General features: G+C 51.1%; 2 protein-coding genes across 3 annotated transcripts in view; one reads left to right on the forward strand and one right to left on the reverse strand.

Annotated features, from left to right (window-relative positions):
• Positions 1–15,400, forward strand: part of Lmod1 (leiomodin 1) — a 42,278-nt gene extending 26,878 nt beyond the window's left edge. The window contains exons 2-3 of one of the 2 annotated variants that reach the window (XM_063272307.1): positions 10,956–12,459; positions 13,422–14,107. In XM_063272307.1, coding sequence (XP_063128377.1) covers positions 10,956–12,459; positions 13,422–13,444 — 1,527 coding nt within the window. In that variant the 3' untranslated portion in view covers positions 13,445–14,107. Of the gene's footprint in view, positions 1–10,955; positions 12,460–13,417 lie in introns of both variants that reach the window. The other variant, NM_001107179.2, reaches the window with a different exon arrangement.
• Positions 15,401–18,947: 3,547 nt separating this feature from the next.
• On the reverse strand, positions 18,948–23,029 carry Shisa4 (shisa family member 4). The gene is made up of 5 exons (NM_001077826.2): positions 22,844–23,029; positions 22,331–22,502; positions 21,121–21,254; positions 19,974–20,141; positions 18,948–19,746 (listed from the first exon to the last, which is right to left on the reverse strand). The coding sequence occupies exons 1-5, from the start codon at positions 22,914–22,916 to the stop codon at positions 19,700–19,702; spliced, it is 594 nt and encodes a 197-aa protein (NP_001071294.1). The 5' UTR covers positions 22,917–23,029; the 3' UTR covers positions 18,948–19,699.
• Positions 23,030–25,695: the final 2,666 nt, after the last annotated feature.

Here is a 25,695-nt window from a genome sequence, read left to right on the forward strand (position 1 = left end):
ATCTTAGTCTGACACTGAAAAACCTTTGCTTTAGAAAACAAACTTGGTTTCTTTCCAGCTGCACAGTCCTTTGGGATAAAGTGGTAAAAATGGAGAATAAAATGGCCGTCAGCCCCTCCCAGTCTCCCACTTCTGGCCCAGTGAGGCAGGCTTCCTTGTTTATTGCATTCTTTTAAGGAACATCAGTGGTGGGCAGTCTCTGGGGACTGGACTGGCTGGCTTAGCTACTTCTTGGCTTCAACACCCTTCCTCTGCTTGAGCCGTCTTCAAGGTTACAGGAGAGGGAAGAAAAGACGCCACAGAAGCAAGATTTTGTGGATTCCAGAAAGTCTTAACTCATGGATATGCTCTAGCCTTCCACCTGGCATTGGGCTAGCCTAGTCCAAACCTAGACCCAATAGTTCAGCTGAGGGTACAAACTGATCAGGGGCTTTGAATGTACATCGTATGGACCTAAGCTTGTGGGAGAGTGAGGATCTCTCAGGATGGAGTGAGGGTGTGTGCATCCATTCTCTCCTGGCCCCTCTACTGGACGTCCTCCTATCTTACCCCTGGCTCGGATTGCCTGGGGCACATCCACTATACAAGCAGGTCACCTCCACTGGGCCTAACCAGTACCACAGTGAGGCTTGGGGACTGTGGCTCTGAGCCAGGACTGGCGGTGCACACTGTGTTCCCAGCATCTAGAAGGCTAAAGAAGGAGGATTTTGAATCCAAGGTTAGCTGGGGCTACATTTCAAGACTCTGAACCAGGCCGAGAGAGCCAGTGAATGTGTTTCTCAGATCTGCAGCCTCCCTAGACACAGAGTCGTTAGCATTCCATAGCTTCTGGTAGCCACTGACTTGTATTCTGGTTCCGATTTCAAAATTTGTTTATTTGTGTCAATTCTTTAAGAATTCCATTCAGTGAGTTTTGACCATATTCATCCTCCCGAGACTTCTGTCCATCCCCTTCCTTCCTACCCAACTTCCTGTCCTCTTTTTTCCTCCACCCTTAAAGTCTGATTTGGGCTGAAGACTCTGTGAATAGCTGCGTGGGTGTATGTGTACCATGTCTAAGGAAGCCAGAAGACAGTGTCGGATCCCCTGGAGCTGGAGTTACAGATGGCTGTGAGCCTCCATGTGGGTGCTGGGAACAGAACCGGGGTCCTTTGCAAAAGCAAACATCTAACCACTTAACTACTTAGCCATTTCTCCAACCTAAAACCTTAAAAAAAAATCTTTTACTACATTTTATTTGTGTTTTCCGTGTGAACAAGTGTGCTGTGTATGACACACATGGACACATAGGAACACATATGGACAACTTTCAGGAGTTCAGATCTCACCTTCTACCACATCCTGAAAATCTAACTCAGGTCCCCAGGGATGAATGTGAGCTCCTGTATCTACTGGGCCATCTGACTGGCTCCAGGGTCAGTCACAGTCAGTCAGTCAGTCAGTCAGTCTGTCTGTCTGTCTGTCTGTCTTCTTTCTTTTTCCTTCTTTCTTCCTTTCTTCTTTCTTTCTTTCTTTCTATTTTATGTATGTGAGTACACTGTAGCTGTCTTCAGACACACCAGAAGAGGGTGTCAGACTCCATTACAGATGGTTCTGAGCCACCATGTGGTTGCTGGGAATTGAATTCAGGACCTCTGGAAGAGCAGTCAGTGCTCCTAACCACTGGGCCATCCATCTCTCCAACCCTTGTTTCTTCCTTTTATTTTGTTTTTATTTTGTCTCTGTATAGCCCTGGCTGTCCTGGAACTCACTCTGTAGACCAGGCAGGCCTCAAACTCATAGAGATCCTCCTGCCTCTGCCTCCCAAATGCTGGGATTAAAGGCATGCATCACCACTGTCTAGCCAGCACTGGCTTTAGTTTTTTGTTTATTTCTTTTTAAAGATTTATGTATTTATTTTATGTGGGTACACGTAGCTGTCTCAGACACACCAGAAGAGGGCATCAGATCCCATTACAGATGGTTGTGAGCCACCATGTGGTTGTTGGGAATTGAACTCAATCTTCCAAAGAGCAGTCAATGCTCTTAGCCTCTGAGCCATCTCTCCAGCCCTGGCTTTAGTTTTTTGGTGTACATTCTCTCTTTTCTCTGCTCTCTCTCTTCCCTTCCCCTTAAAACTGTCTCAAACAGCCCAGGTAACTAATGTAGAATGTGCTATGTAGCTGAGGCTGGCCTTGGATGTCTGATCCTTCTGTCTCTACTTCCCAAGTGCTGGGGTTTTAGGTGTGGGCCACTGTGTCTGGCCTACAGACTCTCTTGACCTTCATTCCCGACACGGACCTGGCTTCAGTTCGTGGACATCGTTCTCTCAGTGCGCCATTCACTTACTCCGAGTCAGAATAGATGCTGTGTGCGCCCCATGCTGTGTGCACCCCATGCTGTGTGTGCCCCATGCTGTGTGCTGGGCACCAGTAACTGGGAATGCATACTTGGTGGCCCTGATCCACTGAAAGAGACAGAGAGAATGAGAAAGACCAATGCAAGGAAGGGAAGAAAGGTATCTGTGGGGCAGTGGTACAGGGGGAAGAGCTTGACTTTTCCAAAGCAGACCTTGGTTTAGGCTTATACTAACTCTGGGTGATGGGAAGGCTGAGGCCCAGAGAAAGTGGGCTGAGAAATGCCCATGCCAAGGAGCAAAATGGTAGGGAGCGCAGAGAAGGAGCAAAATGCTAAGGCCCAAGAGGGACCCCCTCTCCACAGTGTGATCCGTTTACCAGGCCTCTTTCTCCTTCAGGAGTCAGCCCCGCATCCCTGGTGGCATGGAGCCTCCTCATCCTACTTATCCTTTCTCCCTCTCTGCTCCACGCGTGTCACTGCCTCGAAGGACTTTATCCGGCTTGTTTCCACCAGGAGCACTGCTGTCCGCCCAGCCTGTTCCTCAGCTCACTTGCGGGAACACCCATGTCTCCTTTGGGTCTCCTCTTGCAAGTCTGGTTTTCTCATTACTATGCCTTGCAATTTTAGCCTCAAAGTTTAGTGTCTCGTGGAGAAACAGTACGGAACAAACACAGGAACATGGCAGACTAAGGCAGCCTACAGTGAGGACCTCCGGCTGTGGTTCTGTTCCCGATGGTGGGGAGTTAGGAACACATGGATGTCCGATCTTGTTTTCCATCTCTGATGATGGCTGCTTCCTCCTCCTTTCCTCCTGGAAGGCCCCTCCTCTCACCTACATACGAAAGCTAAGGGAAGGCCGGTGTCCCTGCTAGAGCATCTGAGGCTGACACTCATGCAGCCTCCTGACTCTCTGCAGAGATCCAGGCCTCATCCATCTCCACCCACAGAGCCGAGACCACTGTTGCTCAAGTGTGCTGACCACAGCAGGACACTGGGGTGCCAGAAGGGTCACTGCTTTTCTCAACCCCATGACTGCCCTGTGGTGGTTTGATGGGGACTGGCATGGTAGCTCACTGATAAAGCTTTCCCTAGTATGTAAGTCCCTGGGTTCCATTCCCAGAACCTTAAAGAAGATGGCTAACACAGTCTTCTTACCACTCATTCCTCATATACCGAATCCATGCTTGGCCTCTCAGTTCAACATTTCCCAAGTAGGCAGGCTTCCCTGGGTGTCCAGCATGACCCTTCTGAAGCCCTGAGCTTTTGGGAAGCTGTGTACAATAGCCTGAAGCCTTTGGAGATAAGGGAGCCACCCTGCCCCCCACCCCCAAGTACATGTCTCCCGACCAGGTGCCAAGGGTGGGAACAGGCTGGCTAAGGCATAGCTAACCTCTGCTGCGGAAGGGTCTGCCTGAGCCTGACACCCCCATTTCTGGCAGTCTCCTGAGGGACTCTCTGAGGATAGTGCCCTGGGTTGTCAGCAGCAGCAAGCACTCAGGGAGCTCTTGGGCTGTGGAAAGGCCTCATCAAGGTATCTCATTACCCTTCCTCTCCCTTTCTTTCACCCTAGAGGCTGAAAGTTCCTTGGGCAAGGGAGTCCTCTGCAGGCTCATCAGAAAGTTCTGGGAGGGGCTGCTGGTATAGTTCAGTTGGTAGATAGAGTGCTTGCCTTCTATGTACAAGACCCTTTGATCTACAGCACACCCTGAGGCAGATGTGGCAAAGCACTCTGGAAGTAGAGGCAGGGGGATCAGAAGGTCAAGCTTATCCTCAGCCACACTGTGAGTTGAGATCAACCAGAACCTACATGAGACTCCTTTGAGAAGAAAACCTGTGAGAGGTGGCCCTGCAGCCCCACAGTAGATGATGACAGAGCCCACGTCAGTGTGAGGAATTGTTTTAGCCTTAATTCTCACAGGGTTTACTGTACAGTTGAGGTGTGATGGGGGCCAGAGTGGGAGACCCTTCCCAAAACCACCTGGTCTCATCCCAGCTTCCTATCCTCCAGGTAGGCTCCTGGCATCTGAGATGTCATTTCTTTTTCCATGGAAAAGTTCAAATTATAGTTCCCTTGGCCATTGAGTAAGTGTTCAATTTTTCGTACTATAAAAATTCTAAAATCCTTTTGAGCACGAACAGTCTCAAGTAGACAAGGGATTGGACCCTAATGATGTTATCATGGTTTCAGTGAGCATCTCTTGCTTTTTTCCTTCTTTCTTTCTTCCTTCCTTTCTTTCTTTCTTTCTTTCTTTCTTTCTTTCTTTCTTTCTCTCTTCCTTCCTTCCTCCTTTCTTTCTTTCTTTCTTTCTTTCTTTCTTTCTTTTTCTTTCTTTTTTCTAAATTTGAGACAGGGTTTCTCTGTGTAACCCTGGCTATCCTGGAACTCACTCTGTAAACCAGGCTGGCCTCGAACTCAGAGATGTGCCTGCCTCTGGCTCCCGAGTGCTGGGTTGAAGGCAGGCTCCACCACACCTGGCCCCAGTGAGCCTTTGTCCCAAGGCTTTCTGAACAGTCACACTGTGTCTCCTTTCCAGTCCTGCTTGGCAGCGAGCGAAGCTAGATCTGAGTCTGGCCCCAGCACACAGCCAGTTGAGAAACTAGGTGAAGAATCCCAGGGGACCAGCTCTGTTGTACGTGGGACAAGAGGTTAGAGGGCCACACAACTATGTAGAGACACATGTGGGGTTTGCACACAGGCCAACTGTAAGCAGAACATTTCTAGAACAATGTGAAATTCTCCCAACGGTGCTGATGGGAGGCGGAGGCTTTCCAGGACAGTAGCATTACCTCTTCTATCTATGTAAGGAACTGCCTCAGAGCAGGGGACATTACCCACAGGCTACCTAGGCACTACTGTGTGTCTGGAATGCTATAGTCTCCAAAGGGCAGGGGACCCCCCAGGAGAATCTGGAACCTTTACTGTCACTTCAGGTAGAATGAAGCAGGAGCCTGGAGGGAGTTCACTCCCTCTGTCCCCACCAGCCCTGGCTGTGTGTCTGTTTTGCCCTTCACACCAGCTTGAAAGGGAGCTATTCTCCCAGGGGATTTGTGGCCAGCTCCTCTCTGCCCTCCCTTGTGCAAACAGATGGCACTAGCAGCTTTGGAGACTGGGACTGGGGGCAGCGGGGGGGGGGGGGGGGGAGGGTTGGGGGAGGTACTAGAATTTGGGATTCTGAGAGAACGTATAGGACCAGGATGGAGAGGCAGCAAGGGGTTTGCCTTCTATAAGCAGGACCAGGAGACACCACCTTGTGCTTCTCTTGCTTTCCTGGTGAAAGAACAGCCTTGATCCTGGAGGAAGCAGCTGGCCAAGGCCAAAGGCAAGAGGAGACCTGCCAAGTTCTAGCTCTCCACACTGAGGCTGCCCATGCTGTGACACTCCACAGAGCACCAAGGTCAACACCAACATTGCTAAGGCCTAGAAAGAATACCCAGCAAAGACAGAATGGGGGACTCAGAGCCACTGCTCCAATCTAGAGCTCAGGCTGGGGCGATCTGGTTGCTTCCAGCTGGAGGGTCTTCCGGGGCCTCTCAGATCCTGGAAATGCAGTAAGAGTGGCTTTGAGCCTCTGAAGCAGAGTCACCTCAGACTTGCTGTGGGGAAGAAGCAAATGTGCCTGAAATGGAGGAGGCAGTGGGATCCCAGCTGAGGAGGGTGGTCACTGCTGCCTCCTAGGTAAGGTGCTGTCAACGTGGCTCAGAAGCAAAGGCAATTCCCTTCCAGCCTTCCTGTGACCAGCTTTGCAGGAACCACCTTCAAACTTGTTCTTCACAGCTGTGTGGGGCCAAGGAGACTCCTCATCATCAGGTGAAAAAGATAGTAGGATAGAGTTAGCCTGGGCTAACAGGGCTCCACTGTACAGAGCCTTAGTTCTTGCCTTCAGTGAGCTCTCGTGTCATGGACTTTCAAATAGACAAACCTCCCCTCTCCTGTCCTCTCCTGTCCTGTCCTCTCCTCCTCTCTCGGCACTGGAAATGTTGGCATGGTGGCTTCTCTGTAATCAGATATGACTTTACAGGAAATAGCTTCAAGGGTATCTGGTGATGGGGACAATGCTGTGTTTTGTTCACCAGAGCCCTTGGGGCTTTTAGCAAACAAGACACCATCTCATGGCCATAGGCCTAGAGGAAACAGGTGAGGAGTTGTTTCTCACCTCTGACCCTGGGAGAGGTCCCTCCATGTGTCACAGGCCACCGGAGGTCCTCTACGGTCATAGTCTAGTGCATGACTCTAGTTAGACCCAGACCCACCCTCTGGGCTTCCTGTAACCTTCAAGCTTTTCCCAGAAAGAACAATCGCACTACCTAGATTCCCTCATCGGAAGGCTGACAGGCCTTAGTTCTCTTGAGTCCTTTGTTACATTTAACCTAAACTCGTTTTGCCATAAATGATGAAAAGTCTAGAGATAGCCAGCACCAGCAAAAAAATAAATAAATAAATAAATAAATAAATAAATAAATAAATAAATAAATAAATAAATAACCTGTGGAGGGTGTCAGGATGCTCACCATTAATTCTGAAAACAAAAATCAAGCCACCAGCCCAAACTCCCTCTCAGATAAGCATAAAGGAGGAGGCTTGGCTGTGTGCAAGGAGCTGGACTCTGCAAAATCCCAGGCCTGGGAGCAGTCTGTGCTCCTTGTCCTTTTAAGGCAAGGTCTGAGATCCCAGGGCTGAGCTTGCTCCAACAAGCCACAGCCCCATTCATTCCTGGCTATTTGGAGGAAAGCAGTGATTAATCAACGTTTCCCCACCCCACCCCCCCACTCAGCCTGTTTTACATTTGGTTCTTTTTAAAGTGTTGGCTCACCTCTTGGTAGATCTCAGTCAACCTAGACGCCAGGTCAGGGGTATAACTGGAGGAGCAGCAGCTGATGTCTGAAAAGGTCAAAGGTCAGGATGTGAGAGATCTGGGAAGAGAAAGGGTTAAAATGTAAAGATCAAGACTTACTTACTTGGAGGTTCTGAATAGGGGTGGGAGTGGGGGTGATCTGTGAAGCTCTGGGGGTGGTGTGGCACTCAGGTAAGAGGAGTGTAGAGCAGGCAGGGCACGGAGCCTTGACCCCTAATAGGAAAGACCAGATGATACTCTCCTATTGACTTGATGGCTGCTAATGAGACAGTTGGGCCTGAGCTCCAGTTTTGTTTGCCTACGTCTGCCCAGTACACTTGGTGGTTATCTCAGCCTCCCTTGAAGGCAAGGCTGTGAGCTGAGCAGTCTGGGCGTTCTGGAGAGGTGTTTGAGCAATAAACAGTAAGCAGATGGCCACACCCGGGCAACAGAGAGAGAAGGGAAGGTAGCAGGCTCTGTCCCAAGCCGGACCTCCTCCAGAGCTATCGCTCTCCACCGTGCTCCTGCAATGAGAGGAAGGCGTTAAGGGCCCAATGAGATGGGATGGGAGAAGGGATTCCCAGGCTAGCTCGAGGAGGTCTTCTAAAGCAGCTGTAGATGGAAAGCTGCCCCAGGATCTCATGGGCCAGACCCAGCTCCTGAGAGCCAGTTAGAGAGTAAAGGGCTCTGCTCACCACACAGCTCCAGTGACACACAGTACAGCTGTTTTTTCTGGGCTTAAGATTGAAAGGGGCACAGTCCAAGGCCCAGTCTCCCAGGCCTCCAGCCCTTGCCTGCCTATGTGATCGTGGGAGAGAAGTCAAAAAACTCCAGGGCTGGTCCCTACTAGGGTGTTTGCAATTCAGGCCCAACCTCGTCTCTATCCCCTCTGGGAAGGGTCGTGGTAAGGAAGGGCTGCATGGCCAGAGGGTGCCATGGACTATTGCTCTTCCAAACCCTGACTCTCCATCTTCCTACACTCTGTTGGGCACACCTGAAAGAAAGAAGCTGTTCCTGGTCTCGTCATAGTAAAAAAGAAAAACTGCAGGAAAAGATCTCACACATCCCTTAGTGACGCAGTTGCTCCTGACTCTCCGTCCTATGTCTAGTCAAATGGCCTGCATCCTCTGAGGCAATCTACTGCTCCCTCTGCCTCTCCTGCAGCGATGAGAAGCAAGCACTGTGAAATGCCCATTCACACCTCTGCAGAGGAAGGAAGTGGGCTCTGTGGAGGTGCTGGGTGGCCTGTGCTGCCTGGAACACTCAAGCCTCTACTGACTGAAGTCGATTCCATCTCAGGGCCTCTCCAGACAACATCAGAGCATCTGTATTCAGAGTAGGCTGCCCTCAGTGGTTTCCAGGGCTCTGCACAGAGAGGAACTTGTCCCTGGCAAAGTGGTTTTTGTTTCTCCTCCTTCCTCTTCCTCCTCCTTCCTCCTCCTCTTCCTCCTCCTCCTTCTTCTTCCTCACCTTTCTCCTCCTCCTCTTCCTCCTCCTCCTCCTTCTTCCTCACCTCTTTCTCCTCCTCCTCCTCTTCCTCCTCCTCCTCTTCCTCCTCCTCCTTCTTCTTCTTCCTCCTTCCTCCTCCTTCTTCTTCCTCGCCTCTTTCTCCTCCTCCTCTTCCTCTTCCCCCTCGTTCTTTCTCCTCCTTCCTCTTCCTTCTCCTCTTCCTCCTCTTTCTCCTTCTCTTCCCCTCCTCTCCCTCCTCATCTCCCTCCTCCTCATCTCCCTCCTCCTCTTCCTCCTCTTCTTCTTTGGATAGGATTTCACTACATAGCCCTAGTTAGCCTGGAACTCACTACATAGACCAAGCCAGTCTCAAACTCATATAGACTTGACTGCCTCTGTCTCCCTAATACTAAAACTAGAGGCGTTTGCCACCATGCTTGGCCCCATCAAAGTCCTTACTAAATAATAAAGATGACAAAACTGTGGACTGTTACAGAAGACACACACTCGATGGAACGGTTCAGCTCTATTATGTCTACCTAATTAATTAGTTCCTTTTTATTTCAAGGTGTGTCCATGTGTATATATATGCACACATATTCATTCAATGGTACAGAGAATAGAATTTAGAAATAACCTTGGTTGGTAAAATAAAATGTTAGCAACATTATCTTGATCATTCCAACATTTTCCCCTTTTGCAAATGTATTGGCTTCAGCTGAGGGTACAGCTCCATGGAAGGTGCACTTGCCTAGCATGTTTTGATCCTTAGTCACACACACACACACACACACACACACACACACACACACACACACTCTTACAAAATTCATTATCCGAAGCCCTTGACTCCCTCAGGATTAGACTGAAGGATATTAAGCACTTACTATGAATGCAGAATGAATGCGAGGGGAGTCAGACACTCAAGGAGTCAGCCAACTGACACTTTATTGCAGTTAATGTATTATACTCAGTGTGTGTGCTTGTGAGTGCACACATCAGTATGCTCAGAGGACAACTTTTAGGAACTGGTTTTCTTCACCATGGGATCTAGGTGGTGAATACCTTTGCCTCTGAGCCATCTTACTGCCCTCTTTAATGTATATTACAACATAAACTTGGAGCTGGAGAAGTGGCTTAGTAGCTAAGCTCTCGGTGCTCTTGGTCAGGCATGGTGTTGCATGTCTTTAATTCTAAAACTTGGGAGGCGGAGGCAGGGGAATCTCTGTGAGTTTGAGGCCAGTCTGGCCTACATAGCAAGTTTCAGGACAGCTAAGGCTGTCTCAACATCCAACCTCCCACCCCTTTCCAAAACAACAGAACAGAAAACAAAACAAAAAAAGGGCAGGCTATTCTTGTAAAGTACCCAGTGGGTTCCCAGCACCCACATGGGTTCTCACAACCTTGTGTGACTCCAATTCCTAGGGAATCCAGTGCCCTCTTCTGCCCTCTGTGGGAACTGCAGGCATGTAGTATACATACAAGCATGCAGGCAAACACATAAAACACAAAATAAGTAAGTTTGTTGTTTTGTTTTCTTCTTACTTGTGTTTATTTGTTTGTTTGCTTGTTTATTGAGACAAGGTTTCTCTGTATATCCCTCTGTAGACCAGGCTGGCTTCAGATTCAGAGATCCACCTGCCTCTGCCTCCCTAGTGCTGGGATTAAAGGTGTGAGCAACCACTGTCCAGCATAAATAAGTCTTTTAAAAATATTTTTTATGGTATCATTTGTATGGGCATTTTACCTGCATGTGTGTTCAGGGTACCACTTGCATGCCTGGTATCCAAGGAGGCCAATGGAAGGCATCTGAAGCAACACGTGGTTGTTAGGCTCCTCATGGGTGCTGGGAATTGAACCTGGGTCTTTCTTGACCCCTGAGCCATCTTTCCAGCCCAACAATTAAATCTTTAAAAAAGAAAAAATAAATGCAAACAAATCTATGAACATTTAGCACTATAAACAAGACAGAGATTTTTCTGGCAAGAGTGGTTTTCCTTAGTTTACCATGTGTGTAGCAGGAAACTAAATTTTCACCCATGACTGGAAAGGCCTAAGGTACTCTGTGGAGGAACTGATCTCTCGGCATATTTTTTCCATGTACACATGGCCCAAACCCGAGGCCATGAGTCTGATGTCAGTCCTCTCTCTTGAGGCCAGAACCCAGTCCTGCCTCTACAAAACTCAACTGAGGCAGGCTGTCAACCTTCCCCAAATGTAACGTCCTTCAGAGATTCAAGGGCACTTATACAAGCCCTCCCTCTGGTCCGTACACGCTCTCTCTCCCTCCCTCTGGGGCCAGCTCTGTGTGCTTATTTTTCTTTTCTGAATTCTTAGGAAAGCAAGCAAGTGGGGAGGAAGACTGATGCCAAGAACGGAGAGGACAAGGGCAGCAATGCCAGCAGAAAGGCCCTAGGCCCCAGACAGGACTCAGACGTGGGCAAGGAGCCGAAGAAGGGCGTTTTAAAGAAAAGCTTCTCCAGGGATCGAGAGGAGGCCGACAGCAGAGGTAGTGAGAAGCCCAAGGAGGAGAAGGTCATCAGGGGCATTGACAAGGGCAGGGTCAGGGCTGCAGTGGACAGGAAGGAAGCCGGGAAAGATGGCAGAGAAGAAAGGGCAGCCGCCACCACGAAGAAGGAAGAGGAGAAGACAGGGAGTGTCAGGAACGCAGGCTTGAGCAGAGACAAAGACAAGAAGAGAGAGGAGGTAAAGGAGCCCAGCAAGAAAGAGGAGGTGAAGCTAACAGCAGAGAACAGGAGCACAGTTGGGAGACAGGAGGACGGGAAGCAGAAAGAGTCACGCGAAGATAGGGACAAGAAACCAGAGGTCAAGGGCATAGGATGTGGGAGCAGAGACTCGAGAAAGGAAGACGAAAAAGTGAAGAAGGAAGAAACCCAACCTGATAAAGGAGTCAGAGAAGAGGGCAAGACCAGAGAGAAGCAGCCCCCCAGCGGCCCCAGCAAGCCCTCTGATGGGCAAGCCAGGGCAGAAGAGGAAGCAGCTCCCAGTATATTTGACGAACCTCTGGAGAAAGTGAAGAACAATGACCCAGAGATGACCGAGGTGAACGTCAACAACTCAGACTGCATCACCAATGAAATCCTAGTCCGGTTTACCGAGGCCTTGGAGTTCAACACCGTGGTCAAGGTGTTTGCCTTGGCCAACACTCGGGCCGACGACCACGTGGCCTTTGCCATTGCCATCATGCTGAAGGCCAATAAGACCATCACCAGCCTCAACCTGGACTCCAATCACATCACTGGCAAAGGCATCCTGGCCATCTTCCGGGCCCTCCTCCAGAACAACACGCTGACGGAGCTGCGTTTTCACAACCAGAGGCACATCTGTGGAGGCAAGACGGAGATGGAGATTGCCAAGCTGCTCAAGGAGAACACCACCCTACTCAAGCTGGGCTACCATTTCGAGCTGGCTGGACCCCGGATGACTGTCACCAATCTGCTTAGCCGAAACATGGACAAGCAGCGACAGAAACGGCTGCAAGAGCAAAAGCAGGCCCAGGAAGCCAGTGGGGAGAAGAAGGACCGGCTGGAGGTACCCAAGGTCGGGGCTCTGCCCAAGGGCTCCCCCAAACCTTCACCCCAGCCATCCCCAAAGTCTGCTCCAAAGAACTCACCCAAGAAAGCGGGTGTCCCAGCAGCCCCGCCTCCCCCTCCCCCTCCACTGGCCCCACCCCTTATCATGGAGAACCTAAAGAACTCACTCTCACCAGCCACCCAGAGGAAGATGGGAGACAAAGTGCTCCCTGCCCAGGAGAAGAACTCACGTGACCAACTCCTAGCTGCCATCCGTTCCAGCAACCTTAAGCAGCTGAAGAAGGCAAGTGGTGGTGGGCGTGGCTATGGCGCCAGGACAGGTCTAGGCTTATTGGATAAGGCAGGGTACACAGGGAACGCACACGGAGGAGCCCGTGTCAGGCCACAGGGCCTCAGACTCCCAGGGCCTCTCAGCCATCCAGCCTCCAACAGGCCACATCATCTCTCTTAGAGGAAAGACCTTTCGCTCTTCCTCTGGACTCTGTTCTCTGCCTTCTCCACTTGTGGTGAAACCTGCTTCCCCTAGAAATGGAGAAGCGGCCCCTATATATACAAGGCTGCCATAGGTCCTGGCACGTGGCCTTTCTATGCTCTGGTTTTTCCAACAAAAGCCATCATTGTTCTATTTCGTTCACTCTCAGGATCAGCCCAAGTCCATGGGCCAGTCTATCCTAAAGGTCACCCCTAGGAGGGTATGCTTTTAACTCCCAGTGCCCTGGACACAGGACTGTCTCATTATCTCTCGATTCTCACATCCTTGCCTCCCTGCCAGTCCCACGTGAGTGACAGAGCCCAGAAACATTTGCCTTTCTGACTGGACACTTGGCTTTCCTCACCATCATTTGTGACTAAAGACCAAAACATAGAGGGGAAGGCAGCTGTGATCCAGAGGCTTCTTGCTGACATCTGTTTTGGTTTGTCTTTTAAAGATTTATTTATTTAATGTATATGAGTACGCTGTCGCTGTCTTCAGACACACCAGAAGAGGGTATCGGATCTCATAATGGTTGTGAGCCACCATGTGGTTGCTGGGAATTGAACTCAGGACCTCTGGAAGAGCAGTCAGTGCTCTTAACTGCTGAGCCATCTCTCCAGCCCCAGCATATGGTTTTTGCAGAACATTCATCCCACAGACACATGCTGAGGTGTTTGCGTGGTGTCCTTTGGCAGGGAAGGAAAGTGAGTTAGACTCTAGGGTACGGTGTTGGATTCCTTGAGCTAACCCATCTCTGCTTTGCCTTACAGGTAGAGGTGCCCAAGCTGCTTCAATAGGACAGGCAGCCAGGCATTGGTACCAATGCCTGACTGCCTAGACTCTTGTTCCAGGGCTACACAGACCCCCGCCACCCCACCCTGGCTGAGCTGCTACAGCTGCCCCTGTCCACCATGGGAGAGCTCGAGACCTGGGCCGCGCTCGAGGGAGGACACCTCATCTCTTCTCCCTTTCCTTTTCTTGTCTCTGAGGCTCTTCAAAAATTGCTTTGAAACCTGGAGCTGGAGTGAAGTGTCGGGACAAGAGGAGTCCTTTAAGTACGTCACAGAGAAGATGTCTCCCAGGGACCACATATCCACCCCAGCCTCACTGCCTCCAGGGCCAGGATTCAGGCCTCTGAGGAGCCCTTGGGGCCAAGCGGCTGGGCCAGTGGCACTCCATGGGGCAGAGGTAGAAAGATGGAGGGCAAGGGAGTCGGAAGGCAGAGCAGGAGGGCTGGGAACACTATAAAGCCTCCATCTGATGTGCCTGGGCAGCGGACATGGTTGGACAGTACCTGAGAGAAGGTAGGCTCCAGCTGGGAGTAGACAGACAGACAGCAGCTGGACCTGAAGGGTTGATGCCAAAGCAGACGTTTCCTTCACACCACCTGCTGCTGTATAATAGCTATATATCTGTTTTTCCATAAGATTTTGATAATATATACAAACCTTTAGCTGCGAGTGGCTATACCTCACCTTTTCTTCATGTGTTAATGGTTCTAATGTTCACCCCGGGTTCCCTAGAAGGCCTCCAAAAGCTCAGGGTCCCTGCCAAACCATTCAAGGTGACCATAGACAGAGAGGGCAATATGGGGGAAAGCTTGAACTCTTGAGACAACCTCCCGACCTGGTGTTGCAGGTCTGTTCCTCGCCAGTCTCTTTGCCTCGTATCTGTGCCCAGAGATGTTCTCAGGGGCAGAGAGTCACACAGGGCCCTGGCGATGGCTATATAAGGCACGTTCAGGGATGACCATTCCGTGACTCTTCCTACTGTAGGCTCAGGGCCAGTTCTTCACAGCAGTTACAGGCGAAGGAAGGCAGAGTGAGTCAGAGTGACTCAGGGAGGGACACCAGTGTGACTTAGGGCATGCTCCCACTGGAGGCATCACTGGGGATCTATGGAATACTGTTCCAACTAGGGATGAAGCCCAGCGTCAGCTCCCATGCCTAGCATGGAGGCCTTGGTTTCCATCTCCAACATGATCTCTTTCTGACTTACTGGCCTGAAGATTACTGTGCCACCATGAAATTACCACCTTGGTTCTGGGTCACAGACATCTGTCTGTCTGTCTGTCTGTCTGTCTGTCTGTCTGTCTCTCTCTTTCTCTCTAGAAGCAGAGAGGAAAGCAGTTGGAATATGGGTGGGGTCCCACCTCCCTAAGGAAGTAGGATAGCTGTTGTAGGTCTGGCTAAAATCAGAGAGGGCCTACTCATATCCCAGGGTACCTTCTGATTCCATTCCTTCCCCACCCCATTACTGCTTAAGTAATGGGCTGGCCCAGGGGAGGAGATATCCCAGCGCTGGCTCCCAGATCTCAAAGATCGTGATTTGGAGCCAAGCCCACGAGCTTGCATCTGATGGTGCAGGGCACTAGGTAGATCTTTACAGATGGTTGTGAGCCACCATGTGGTTACTGAGATTTGAACTCAGGACCTGTGGAAGAGCAGTCAGTGCTCTTAACCGCTGAGCCATCTCTCCAGCCCCCACTAGGTAGATCTTAAGGGTGCTTCTGCTTATCTTCCAACTCTGCGAGGTGGAAGCCAATAGCCTCACTGGTTTGCAGATAGAAATTAATCAGCTTCACATGGGTACATGGCTGATAAGAGGCAGGACCGAAGTCTTCACTCCTCTCTGCTGCTGAAAAATGGACCAGTGATAGTTTTTCACAATGACATTGGAAGCCAAACAGAAATATAGATAGGTAGATGATAGGTAGATAGATGTCGATGTAGATATAGATATCTTCCTCTTCTCTATGTAGTCTTGGCTGACTTAGAACTCCCTACATAAAGCAGGCTAACTTCGAACTCACAAACATCTGTTTGCCTCCACAGGGATTAAAGGTGTGTGCTACCACACCCGGCCAATCTCCAATCTTAAAGTCTCCTTTATAACTTTTCACCTTTGCTTTCTTGTTTGTTTGTTTGTTTGTTTGTTTGTTTACTTAGCTGGAAACACGATTTAGGCGGGGTGGGGACTGGAGTCACACACACTCCCCAACCCTCTGCCTCCCAGAGCCCATTAAGCCTGGAATGATGTAATCACAGAATTCTAAGTGCCTTTAAACCTGATGTGGGGGCGCAGCGCCACCTCGAGGAGAACTGCGTCCCAGGCTCTTCTGCTCCAGAGAGCAGCCTAAAGCTTGGACCTGGAGCTGGCTGCGGAGGTCAGAGAAGACCAGAGATGCGGAAGGGAAGCTAGCCCCACCCTACGCGACTGTCGGTGCGGTACCGGACCCGCTCGAGGTGCGGGGCGGATGCTTGAGCTCAGGACACGCGGGATTCGCAGAAGCGTTTCTGTCGGCTCCGCGAGTTCTGCTGTCCGCCTGAGGAACCTGAACCCGGAGTCACGCGTCTAGCGGGTTTTTCCTTCCTAAAACCGAGGAAGGTCAGAACTAGCATTAGAAAAGATCTATCCCCATCTATCACCTACGTTTTACGCGGGGGAGGGGCGAGCAGAGAGGTTCAAAGAAAGCAAATGATTCGTTCAAGTTAATGAATCCAGACTCAACTCCAGGTCGCTCCCCCAACCCCCACCCTGTGAGAGCAGGTCTTCTAGATCCAAGAGAAGCCAACACCTGACCTCAGCCTTTTTTAGCATCCGTCCTGTTCTTTCTGAGGTTCCATTACATGCCTACTGCCCCCAAACCGAGAAGTTCCTCCTCCGGCTCTTCACTTTCCCTAGCCAGAGTGGGGGACTCGGGCGGGCCTAGGACAAGGGTCTGCCTGGCACGTGGGCACGGGCAGTTGGCTAGGCTTTTATATCATATCCCATATTGTCACTGGAGCTCAACATATGATGAGCTATGGCAATCAATGGGCTCCGGTCTCAGGGCCGAGCGTGGACTCCGCGCTTACTTGACCACTGTTGAGGCATAGATCTGGACGTGGGACACTCGCTCACGACCAAGCTTTTCTGGAAAACCAAGTTCTCTTGTCGCCATCTGGAGGACGGAGCACAACCCCCGCCCCTGATAGCAGATGCTATCCAGCTGAAATCAACCTGGAAGTCAGGCGCCAGGGGTGCTGCATTGGAAGTCCTGTCAGTGCCCCAAAAGCCTTCTCCTCTTCTGGAACTCCCCCTTCCAGGCCTGCCTCCCCATTTCCCCTCCAGGCCTCCTTCCCCTTCTTCCCTCTAGGCCAGAAGTGACTTTTTTGTTAAGGTGCACCTCCCTTCTAGTCAGCTACCCTGCTTCCTCCTCTTTCTCACTTAACTTTCCCTTGACCCCTGCGGTATTCTCATGTTGTCTTTGCTCTAGCCCTCTCCCCTCACGGCACCCAAACCCCTTGGAGCTCTGTCACTCTACCCCTGACAAACAAACGCACCTGAACAGATCCACGTTTGTCTAGGTTTGTGTGTGCTTCAGTTGAGAAGCAAGCCCAGGGCTGCATACAGTGTATAGACCATTCATTCATTCATTCATTCATTCATTCATTCATTCATTTTATAAAAGCACACCTCCCCCCACCCCCAACTAGATTCCTGCACCAGCCCTGAGGCTGTTCAATGTCTCCTCCTATCCTAGCAAGACCATGGTTCCATCACTGAGGTCTCCTAGTTCTTAACGGTTCCTTCAGGTCTGAAACAGTGCCCTGAGTAGACCTTGGGTACTAGTTCTGTATCCAGTCCCACAACAGCCAGAGTGAGCCCCACCCCAGAGCTCCTCTTTCTGACCTGCCTGTGGTTTTTGGGACTGCTAAGTAATGGAAAGGGGCAAATATAGGCCTCTAGGCTCCCCCAGGTCTTGTCTTTTCTTTCTTTTTTTTTTTTTTGTTTTGTTTTGTTCTTTTTTTTCCGGAGCTGGGGACCTAACCCAGGGCCTTGCGCTTCCTAGGCAAGCGCTCTACCACTGAGCTAAATCCCCAACCCCGGCTCCCCCAGGTCTTGCTGGGCTCTGTTTACTCTCCAATGAGACACACGCAGCAGGCTGGAAATTAGGAGTGTTTGAGGGAGATAGAATGTTATCCTCCATGAAGAAGCTCCAGTGTATGCTAGAAGTCTGCAACCCACTGCCCCCAGCACTGGAATGCTTCCTCTTTCTCCTTAGAATTCTTTTTTTTTTTTCTTTTTTTTCGGAGTTGGGGACCGAACCCAGGGCCTTCCGCTTGCTAGGCAAGTGCTCTACCACTGAGCTAAATCCCCAACCCCTCTCCTTAGAATTCTTATTTCTGGTGCTTTGCTGTGTTAGCTGGAAATAGCCCTTCTCCACCTGCAGCTCTAGCTGGTGTAAACCTCCCATCCTACCCTACAAAGGTCCCAGATTGCTGACTCAAGGGCAATGAATTCCGTTATGGTCTTCTGAAGTCTAATGGAAGAAACAAGGTGTAACACCAGCTCCATCTCTTCCCTCTGCCCTCAAAGAGAGAGCGAATCTGCAGCTGTAGGCCAAGGCGCGTCCCCAGGAGCATCAGCTGCCCCTCTGTGACAAGGTTCAGGCTCAGAGGATAAATTCAGGGACCCCTCGACTTCACTGAGGAGAGGAAAGCTGTGAACTCTGGGGCAGATCCTTGCTCTAGGGAGTCTATGACTCAGGCCCCAATGTTTCCACTTCTGGGCTATGTGATATGAGGTAGTGCCCCCTGGGTATGTGGCTACAGAGGGCTCTGGGGACATTGTGAGGACAATGGTCCTGCCTAGAACCTATAAAGGCTGCTGGAAGCCAGAAACTTGAGGCTGCACTGGGCAAGATTTCCTGAAGGTGGTTATAAAAATAAAAAAAAAAAAAAGCTGAACTTAAAGAAATGGGAGTAGGGGACACTGGATAACTTGGCATTTTCCCTACTTGACCCAAAACTATTAAAAATGGTCTCAGGGTGAGTCCTAGTAGCAGGGCACTTAGTTATCATGACTGAGGCTCTCACAGCCCATACCAGCATCCCCAAACCTCAGAACTTCCTGCATCTGTCACCAGTTGTCCCGAGAGCACAAAGACTATGACTTTAAGGATCCAAGCAAGGGAAGATGGGCAGACAGCTCTGTGCATCCACTGATACCCCCCGGTCACCTCTTCTAGGTAGCCTTCACAGACCTTATACCTAGCTTCTGTGGACCGGGACATTGGCCTGTAGGACCTGACACCTTAGCATCTCGTGAGGATCAAGCAGTCCAGTACCTTACACCAGTGTGTTAGGGGACCACATCTCTGTACTTGGCTCTGAGTCCTGGGCCTCTCTGATCAGGAGGAAAGGACGGATTTATAGTTTCAATGCCAGTGTGTATCCTCCTGACAACTGTTATCCCCATTCAATACATGAAGATGTTCAGAGGCATGTTCAAGGTCAGGCAGTGAAGAGACCCACATTCGAATAGAGAGGTGCCTTTATATAGCTGGTAATGCCTTGGATGTCTCAGAGGCCTGGCCCTGAGAAGCACATGAGCACCCTCTTTTTGGCTGCCACAAATCTGCCCCGACAGCATTGGAAAACAGTTCAGGGATCCTCAGGGGTTTTCCCCGGGATGGGGCTGATGGCAGGGCTCTTCTCCCACTGGCGCTGCCCTCCCCTGCCGTGGAATGTGGAGCGGCGGGCAGCAGTCTGGGTTCAGCAGAAGGCAGGGATAGGAGAAGGGGCCAATGATTCCACTGACGAGTGATATCGTTACAGCTTTAATCCAGGAGGCCTGAGCTCTGGCCAGTCGGGCAGCCAGAGGGAAGGGCTGTGGCCAGCTGTTGATAGAGCCCACCCCCCCCACCGGTCTCCACCTCTGCCCAAACTGGGCAAATAGGAGGGGCCCCACCTTTCTGATTGGGATCCTGGGAGGAGGGACTACTTGAAAACAGAGACTGTGACCCAGGCTCTCATCTTACTCCCAGTGAAAATAGCTCATGAATCCCAAGCCCTCCCTACCCACCCCTCATCCACGGCCTGGTTCCAGCTCAGCTCACGTTCCACTTCTCTGGGCTCTGTCCTCAGCAGGGCCCAAGGCTTGGCTTGACCTGGGGCCTGGTGACCAGAAGACCCATGCCCACCCTCAGGGCTAGATGCAGGTACAGGATGGGGACTCTCCCAACAAAACGGCGTCATGGAAGGGACAGCAGAGCCACAGCTGTTTCTTCAGGCTCCTGGGTAAGAGGGCTGTGGTGGCATATAGGGTGGAGGAGCTGAAAACCAAGGAGACAGGATGAGGGTCAGTGGGACACAGGAAGACAGGAAGTACTCCCCCCAATCCCCTTCATGGTGTGCAGATTCCACGGGAAAATGCCTAGAAGTTTCCAAGGAGACACGGAAGGAGCCTGGGAAAGGCACTCTACCAGGGAAAGAGGTAAGGGAGGTTGTGGAGCAAGGAGTGGGGACGAGAAGGAGCGAGGATTCCAGGCTGTGCATTTACCTGCAGGGTTGTAGATTGGGGGCCCAGCTGGATAGAGAGGATACTGAGGAGCAGGACCACTAGGTGGGTACATGAAACCAGGCTGTGGGGGTCCAGGTCCAGCTTTGGGGTCCGGGGGGTACTGGTATACTGGCTGCATTGGGATGCCTGTCATCGGAATCTCTTGGCCTAGAAGAGGGACAGGGGTCAGCATTTAAATACCCGGCTGGCTTTTGGTACCGAACGAGCCAGGGTTTCCCACTGTGCTTCCCAGATATTTTCTACCTGGTGTACTTGGGGTATATATTTGGTGAATAAAGTTACAGGAGGCCCTTCCTCTTCTGGCTTGACACGAAAAAATAAATAAATAAATAAATACCCGGCTGCTATGCAAACCTTCTCCCATCCAGGGAACCAAGATAAGTACTCTGGCGACTGCCTGGCAGGCTACTGGGTGGCCACTTGTGGCCTTTGCCTCCAAAGCCTGTTTGCCCCGAGTTGAGCAGGGAGCTATGTATGAAGCTAAGCAGGTCCGTCTGTGTTGACCAAGTTTGTTCCCCCAAGCAGCTTTGAGAGCCCTCTGGAGGCGGTCTAGCCTGGGGAAGCGCCACTTGGGTAGAAAATGGGCAGCTCCAGATGCTGGTATCTTGTCATCCAACACAGCTGCCGCTAAGGGGGTCCTCTCCCAGTCCTCCCCTCACACTGATCTCCCATATGGTACCATCACCCCATGTTTATCAGGCTTGGGCAGTTACACACAACACTCAAATATACATCCGGAGGTACTGAGACACACCCAATTACTGTCCACCACTGTGGACCCCACCTCATATACTCGGCCACAGGCAGGCTTATGCCTACAGCTTACTTGCCACCAACCGATGCATTCCCGCACATGACTGTATGTGCATGTGCACGCACACACGAGGGCACAGTAACTATGTGCATGTGCACGCACACACGAGGGCACAGTAGCCTGCTCCCATACATTCCTGGACAGACGCAGTCTAATGCTCAAGGGTTCACCTGCATGCATTTCTGGGTGGCGGTGTCCGGGCATACGGAAACTCACCACTGCAGAATTCACCAATCCTTGACCCCTTTGGTGCCCAGTGCAGGAATCAATCCCAGCCCATTTCAGACTCATCTTGCCTGACTCTGTGCATACCTTCAAATGTGCTCTGGAGCTGCTGGCGCCTTCGGTATAGGTAACAACAGGAACAGAGGAAGCAGCAGATGGTGGTGGCAACCACGGCAACAAAGAGGATTACAGCAGAGGCGATGCCTGCTATGGTCTTGGGACTTTAGACAAAAAAACAGGTCCTCTCACCTTCTGACACTCACAGAGGGACTCCTCACTGTGCCGGCTCCAACTCTTGGCCAGCAGGGAGCCACAGCATGCTAAGACTTGGGGTTCCCTGTGGGATTAACTCTGCCCACCCGGTTTAGTAGATCTAAGAGATCTCTACTTCCCAGGAGGCTATGCTGTCTGGCTAGTTAGTATGAGGCATGCTGGGATTTGTAGTGTGCCCACCTACTCCTGCTTTTACATCTACCATTTAATTGGTTAGGTTTACAACATGTTGGCCTCAATGGAGCCTTTGAAATAATGTAGGGCCATTATCACCAAATCTCACAAGAACTTGTAATTCTCTTATATCAATGTTATATGCTTGCTGCTCCCTTTAAAAAAGTTTGAAACCACTAATTTGGGGGCTAGGAGTGTAGCTTACCAGTAGCATGTCCGCTTGCCTGAGAACCTACCCTCAGCCCTGGGCTGGATAGGGGAAGGACCAGCAAAACCTTTAATTTTGGCAACTCTGTTTCTCTTCTTTTCTTTTCTTTTCTTCTTTTTTTCTTTCTTTCTTTCTTTTTTTTTTTTTTTTTTTTTGGCGGTAGCATTATTTTTGAGATAGTCTCACTTTGTAGCCCAGACTGGTCTGGAACTCCTTAGTGATCCTCCTGCCTCAGCCTTCTGAGTGCTGGGATTACAGGTGTGAACCGCCAGGCCAGGTTAGCAACTTCCATATTATTCAAAAAGGTAACAACGATCTATAGAGGGCAAGTGTCACAGTGGATCACAGTGCTAGTAAGAAGCCAGCCTGGAAACAAACCCCAAGTCTTCCTGTCCTCTCACCGACTGCCTACCAAGCCACTTTGCTGTTTGAGTGTTAACTCAGCAAACTCCCTCCCAAGACCTATCAGGATCCAGAAAGCCCCTGGAGACAGCTCGGGCAAGCCCATGGTAACTAACACCAACCACCCGGCTCTGTCACCACTTGGAGTACTGGTGACTCCTTCAGTTAAGAATGTGGAGGTGGGCATTGGAGCCAGCAGGAGGCCTCTTAAGAGGGGTGGAGTGGGAGTCCGCAGCCCACCTGAAGGCCAGGCAGTGTTTCTGCTGTCTCTCGGTGATGAGTAAGGTCAGGTCCCTGCAGCAGTACCGCTGGTAGCAGGTCCCGCAGCAGAAGGTGAAAAACTCGCAGTCAAATCCCGGATGCCAGGAGCCATTCCGGTCCAGATACCACAAGCAGTCTTCACTCGCCAGTGCTGCGGGCAGGGGTGGGGGTTGCCCAGTAGATACCAGTCCCGTTCAGTTCTGGACACCCTCAACCCCACTGCCTTGGGAAGCTGAAAGCTCACTTTTGTTTCCACCCTGAGGGGCTCAGCCCTAGAAGCCCCCCTCTCCCTGAAGTCACCCCGCGCCTGGCCGGGGTTAGGTTCCCACCGCCTGACCTCTCAGCGCCATTTCTTCTTGCTCCAAGAACAACCGTAAGCATCTGGGGCACATGGACAGCCGGAGGATAGCCTCTGAGGACACGGCTGGTCCTTTTAACCTCTCCCTGATCCCGCCCCACCCCACCCATCTCGTGTCGCTCTCCATCCCTTACCCAGAGGAGCCCCAAGCACCAGCAGGACGACGGCAGCGAGTGGCGCGACCCCGCGGGGCCCGGCGGGCGGCATGGCCGGAGGGGGCTGGGCGCGGCCAGGACGGCCTTGAAAAGGGGCCGCAGGACAAAGCTGGACGAAGCCGGCCGGCGGGAGCTGCAGCACCGCCCAGCCCTCCGCCAGGCTCTGGCTCCTCTCCCGCCTTTTGGGGGCGGGACTAACGCCCCGCCTGCAGTAACCCTGCCTGGGCTCCGCCCAGGAGTCTGCCCACCAGTGACGCCCACCAGCCTCAGCACCAGCCTTGTGCCCCTCACCCCAAGGCACAGCCCTGCTCTCCCTGTCCACAACAGTGCGGTGACTCCTTCAGTCTGAGCCCTTAAGGGCACAGCCAACAGCTGGTCACTGCGGTCAGGGAGGCCTGGCAGTACCCTGTGCCCGCCCCTCTCCTGAGACCAATCATTATCCCAGACCCCAGAAACACTGATCCTGGTGCCACCTCCTAATGACCAGCTCATGGGCCAACTCTGGAGGGGCAGAGCCGCACCTTCCCTTGTGTGGAACCTCCTCTGCTCTGGTGTCCAGTCTTGGACATCCTGCAGGGGGAGGATGGGGCAGCGTCACCCTGCCCCCATTCCTAGAAACAGGCGTCCATTGAGAGGAAGTTCAGAGAAGCTTTGTCCCCATCGGTGCCCACAGGCCTGGGCCCTGGCAGCTGCACTGGCTCCCTGAGATGGCCCCTTCTCCCTCTGAATGGACAGCTCCAACTATAGCCTCACTCCTCACCGGTAGGGGTGGCCCAGGCCACTTGAGACACAGCCAGCTAATCTCTTTACAGTGGAAGCTCTTTTTTTCTTCATGGAGCAAGCCTGCAAAAATACTACATAAGCTATCAGAGTCGACAGTTAGTTACAGGTGGAAAGTCTCAGGGTAGAGAGAGAGCCAATGTACCTTCACAAACTCATGTGGAGTTGATACAGGACTTAGAGTCACAGCCTGGGCTCCAACAAGCCAGGTTTAGCCACTCATCCTCGATAAGACAACTAAAATAACCAAGTTAATACTGAAAAACAACAAGGAAATTTATTCAATATGGCCACATTGGAAAGAGGAACAAGGAAATCCAGCGATTCCTTTCCAAGCTCTAATACAGTGAGTCTCAGTCTCCCTACCGTGGCAACCCTTTAACACAGTTCCTCACGCTGTGGTGATCCCCAATCATAACGTTATTTTTGTTGCTACTTCATAATTGCACTTTTGCTACTGATATGAACGTAATGTAAATATCTGTTTTCTGATGGTCTTAGGCTCTTGTGTAAAAGGGTGCTTCTAACCCCAAGAGGGGTCTGGGCACACAGGTCTAGTCCATCTTCAGGATCCTCAAGTAAGGGTAAAGTTTCAATAGAGGGTAAGCAGTCAAGGGAAAATGTGATTCCCCTGGCCATCACTGCCTTAGCTCCTAGTCTCCCCTGCAAGGTTACTGACAAACTGTAAATCTCTTACCAGGACACCAGTTCCTCCTCTGGATGCCCCTGGGCTTTAACCGATTCCTCACCCAGTTGGAAGTTCCTGGGAAAAGTCTAAATTTCTTGGGGTCCATTCTTTCAATAATCTGGCAGCTAAAGAGGGAGCCAAAGGGGTTGGGGATTCAGCTCAGTGGTACAGTGCTTGCCTAGCAAATGCAAGGCCCTGGGTTCGGTCCTCAGCTCTGGGATCGGGATGGGGGTGGGGGTGGGGGGTTTGAGGGGTTGGGTGGGGGGAGAAATAACAAGAGGGAGCCAAAGTTTCTAATCATATTTTCACTGCTGCCAGACAGGTAGTTACAGAATGTCAGTGGTCATGCTTCACCCTGCAGGCAACACCCCGACCAGGACTACCAATCAACTAAGGCAGAGTAATGATGACTTTCGTCTCCTGCCATGGACACTTAAACATATTCATGTGTATGATTATTTGCCTGCTTGTGCATGTGTGCACTACATGCATGCCTGTTGCCCTCAAGAGCATCTGATACTCTGGAGCGAGACTCATGGGCAGTTGCGAGCCACTGCATGGGCGCTGGGAACCAAACCTGTGTCTTCTTCAGCAAGAGCACCAAGTGCTCTGAACTGCTGAGCCATCTTTGACGCCCATCCCAAAATGGTAAATATTTTTATCATTATGTTACCAACACAGACTATAACCCAAATGTTAAAGGATTAGGGTAAAAGAGTACATGGGAAAGAAAATGGTAGGACCCATGATTTCTAGACAGGTGGATCTTTACTCACAGCTACAGATGGTGGCTGATGGCAAACGTTTCTGGTGTTCAGGGAGAGGGAATCAGAGGTCACGGGCGGCAAAGTTGAACGTTGGTGAGTTAGGAAAAGGAAATCACAGAAGGGTGGTCATAAACCGGGTCTTGTAGGTGCCTTCCAGAGAGGGAACAAGGAAGCTGCCAGCCACAGATGGGCTGGCAGGAGTGCCTACTTCAGTCGGACAGTCACTGCTGAGGACATGTCTTGACTCAGTACCCCCTATGCCTGCCATTGCTGTCCTTCTTCCTCCTTTATCCTGAGCTCTATGGAAGCAAGGGCTACGGTCACCAAGCTCGGGCCACAGGTGCTCAGCAAAAGGCTGTCCTTCCTGTTCTGCGAGTGTGCTTTAGGTCCTGCCTCGCCTGTCTCTGCATTATTCGGTATCTTTAGTTTTGTTTTTTGTTTTTTGTTTTTGTTTTTTTTTTGAACATTCTTTATTTGTGTGACACAAAGTGAGAGGACAGCTTGTAAGCATTGGTTCTCTCCTCTCATCATGTAGGTTCCAGGGATTTAACTCAGGTCTTCGGGCTTGACAATAATTGCATTTTTCAGCTGATTCA

Source organism: Rattus norvegicus, chromosome 13 (assembly GCF_036323735.1).
Source record: "Rattus norvegicus strain BN/NHsdMcwi chromosome 13, GRCr8, whole genome shotgun sequence".
Taxonomy (NCBI): domain Eukaryota; kingdom Metazoa; phylum Chordata; class Mammalia; order Rodentia; family Muridae; genus Rattus; species Rattus norvegicus.

Coding starts and splice junctions, on each gene's coding strand:
- Shisa4 (NM_001077826.2), bottom strand. CDS start 22,916: ATGCCGCCCGCCGGGCCCCGCGGGGTCGCGCCACTCGCTGCCGTCGTC. Junction 21,255..22,330: donor AAACACTGCCTGGCCTTCAG/GTGGGCTGCGGA, acceptor TTTTGTCTAAAG/TCCCAAGACCATAGCAGGCA. Junction 20,142..21,120: donor GCTCCAGAGCACATTTGAAG/GTATGCACAGAG, acceptor TCCCTCTTCTAG/GCCAAGAGATTCCGATGACA.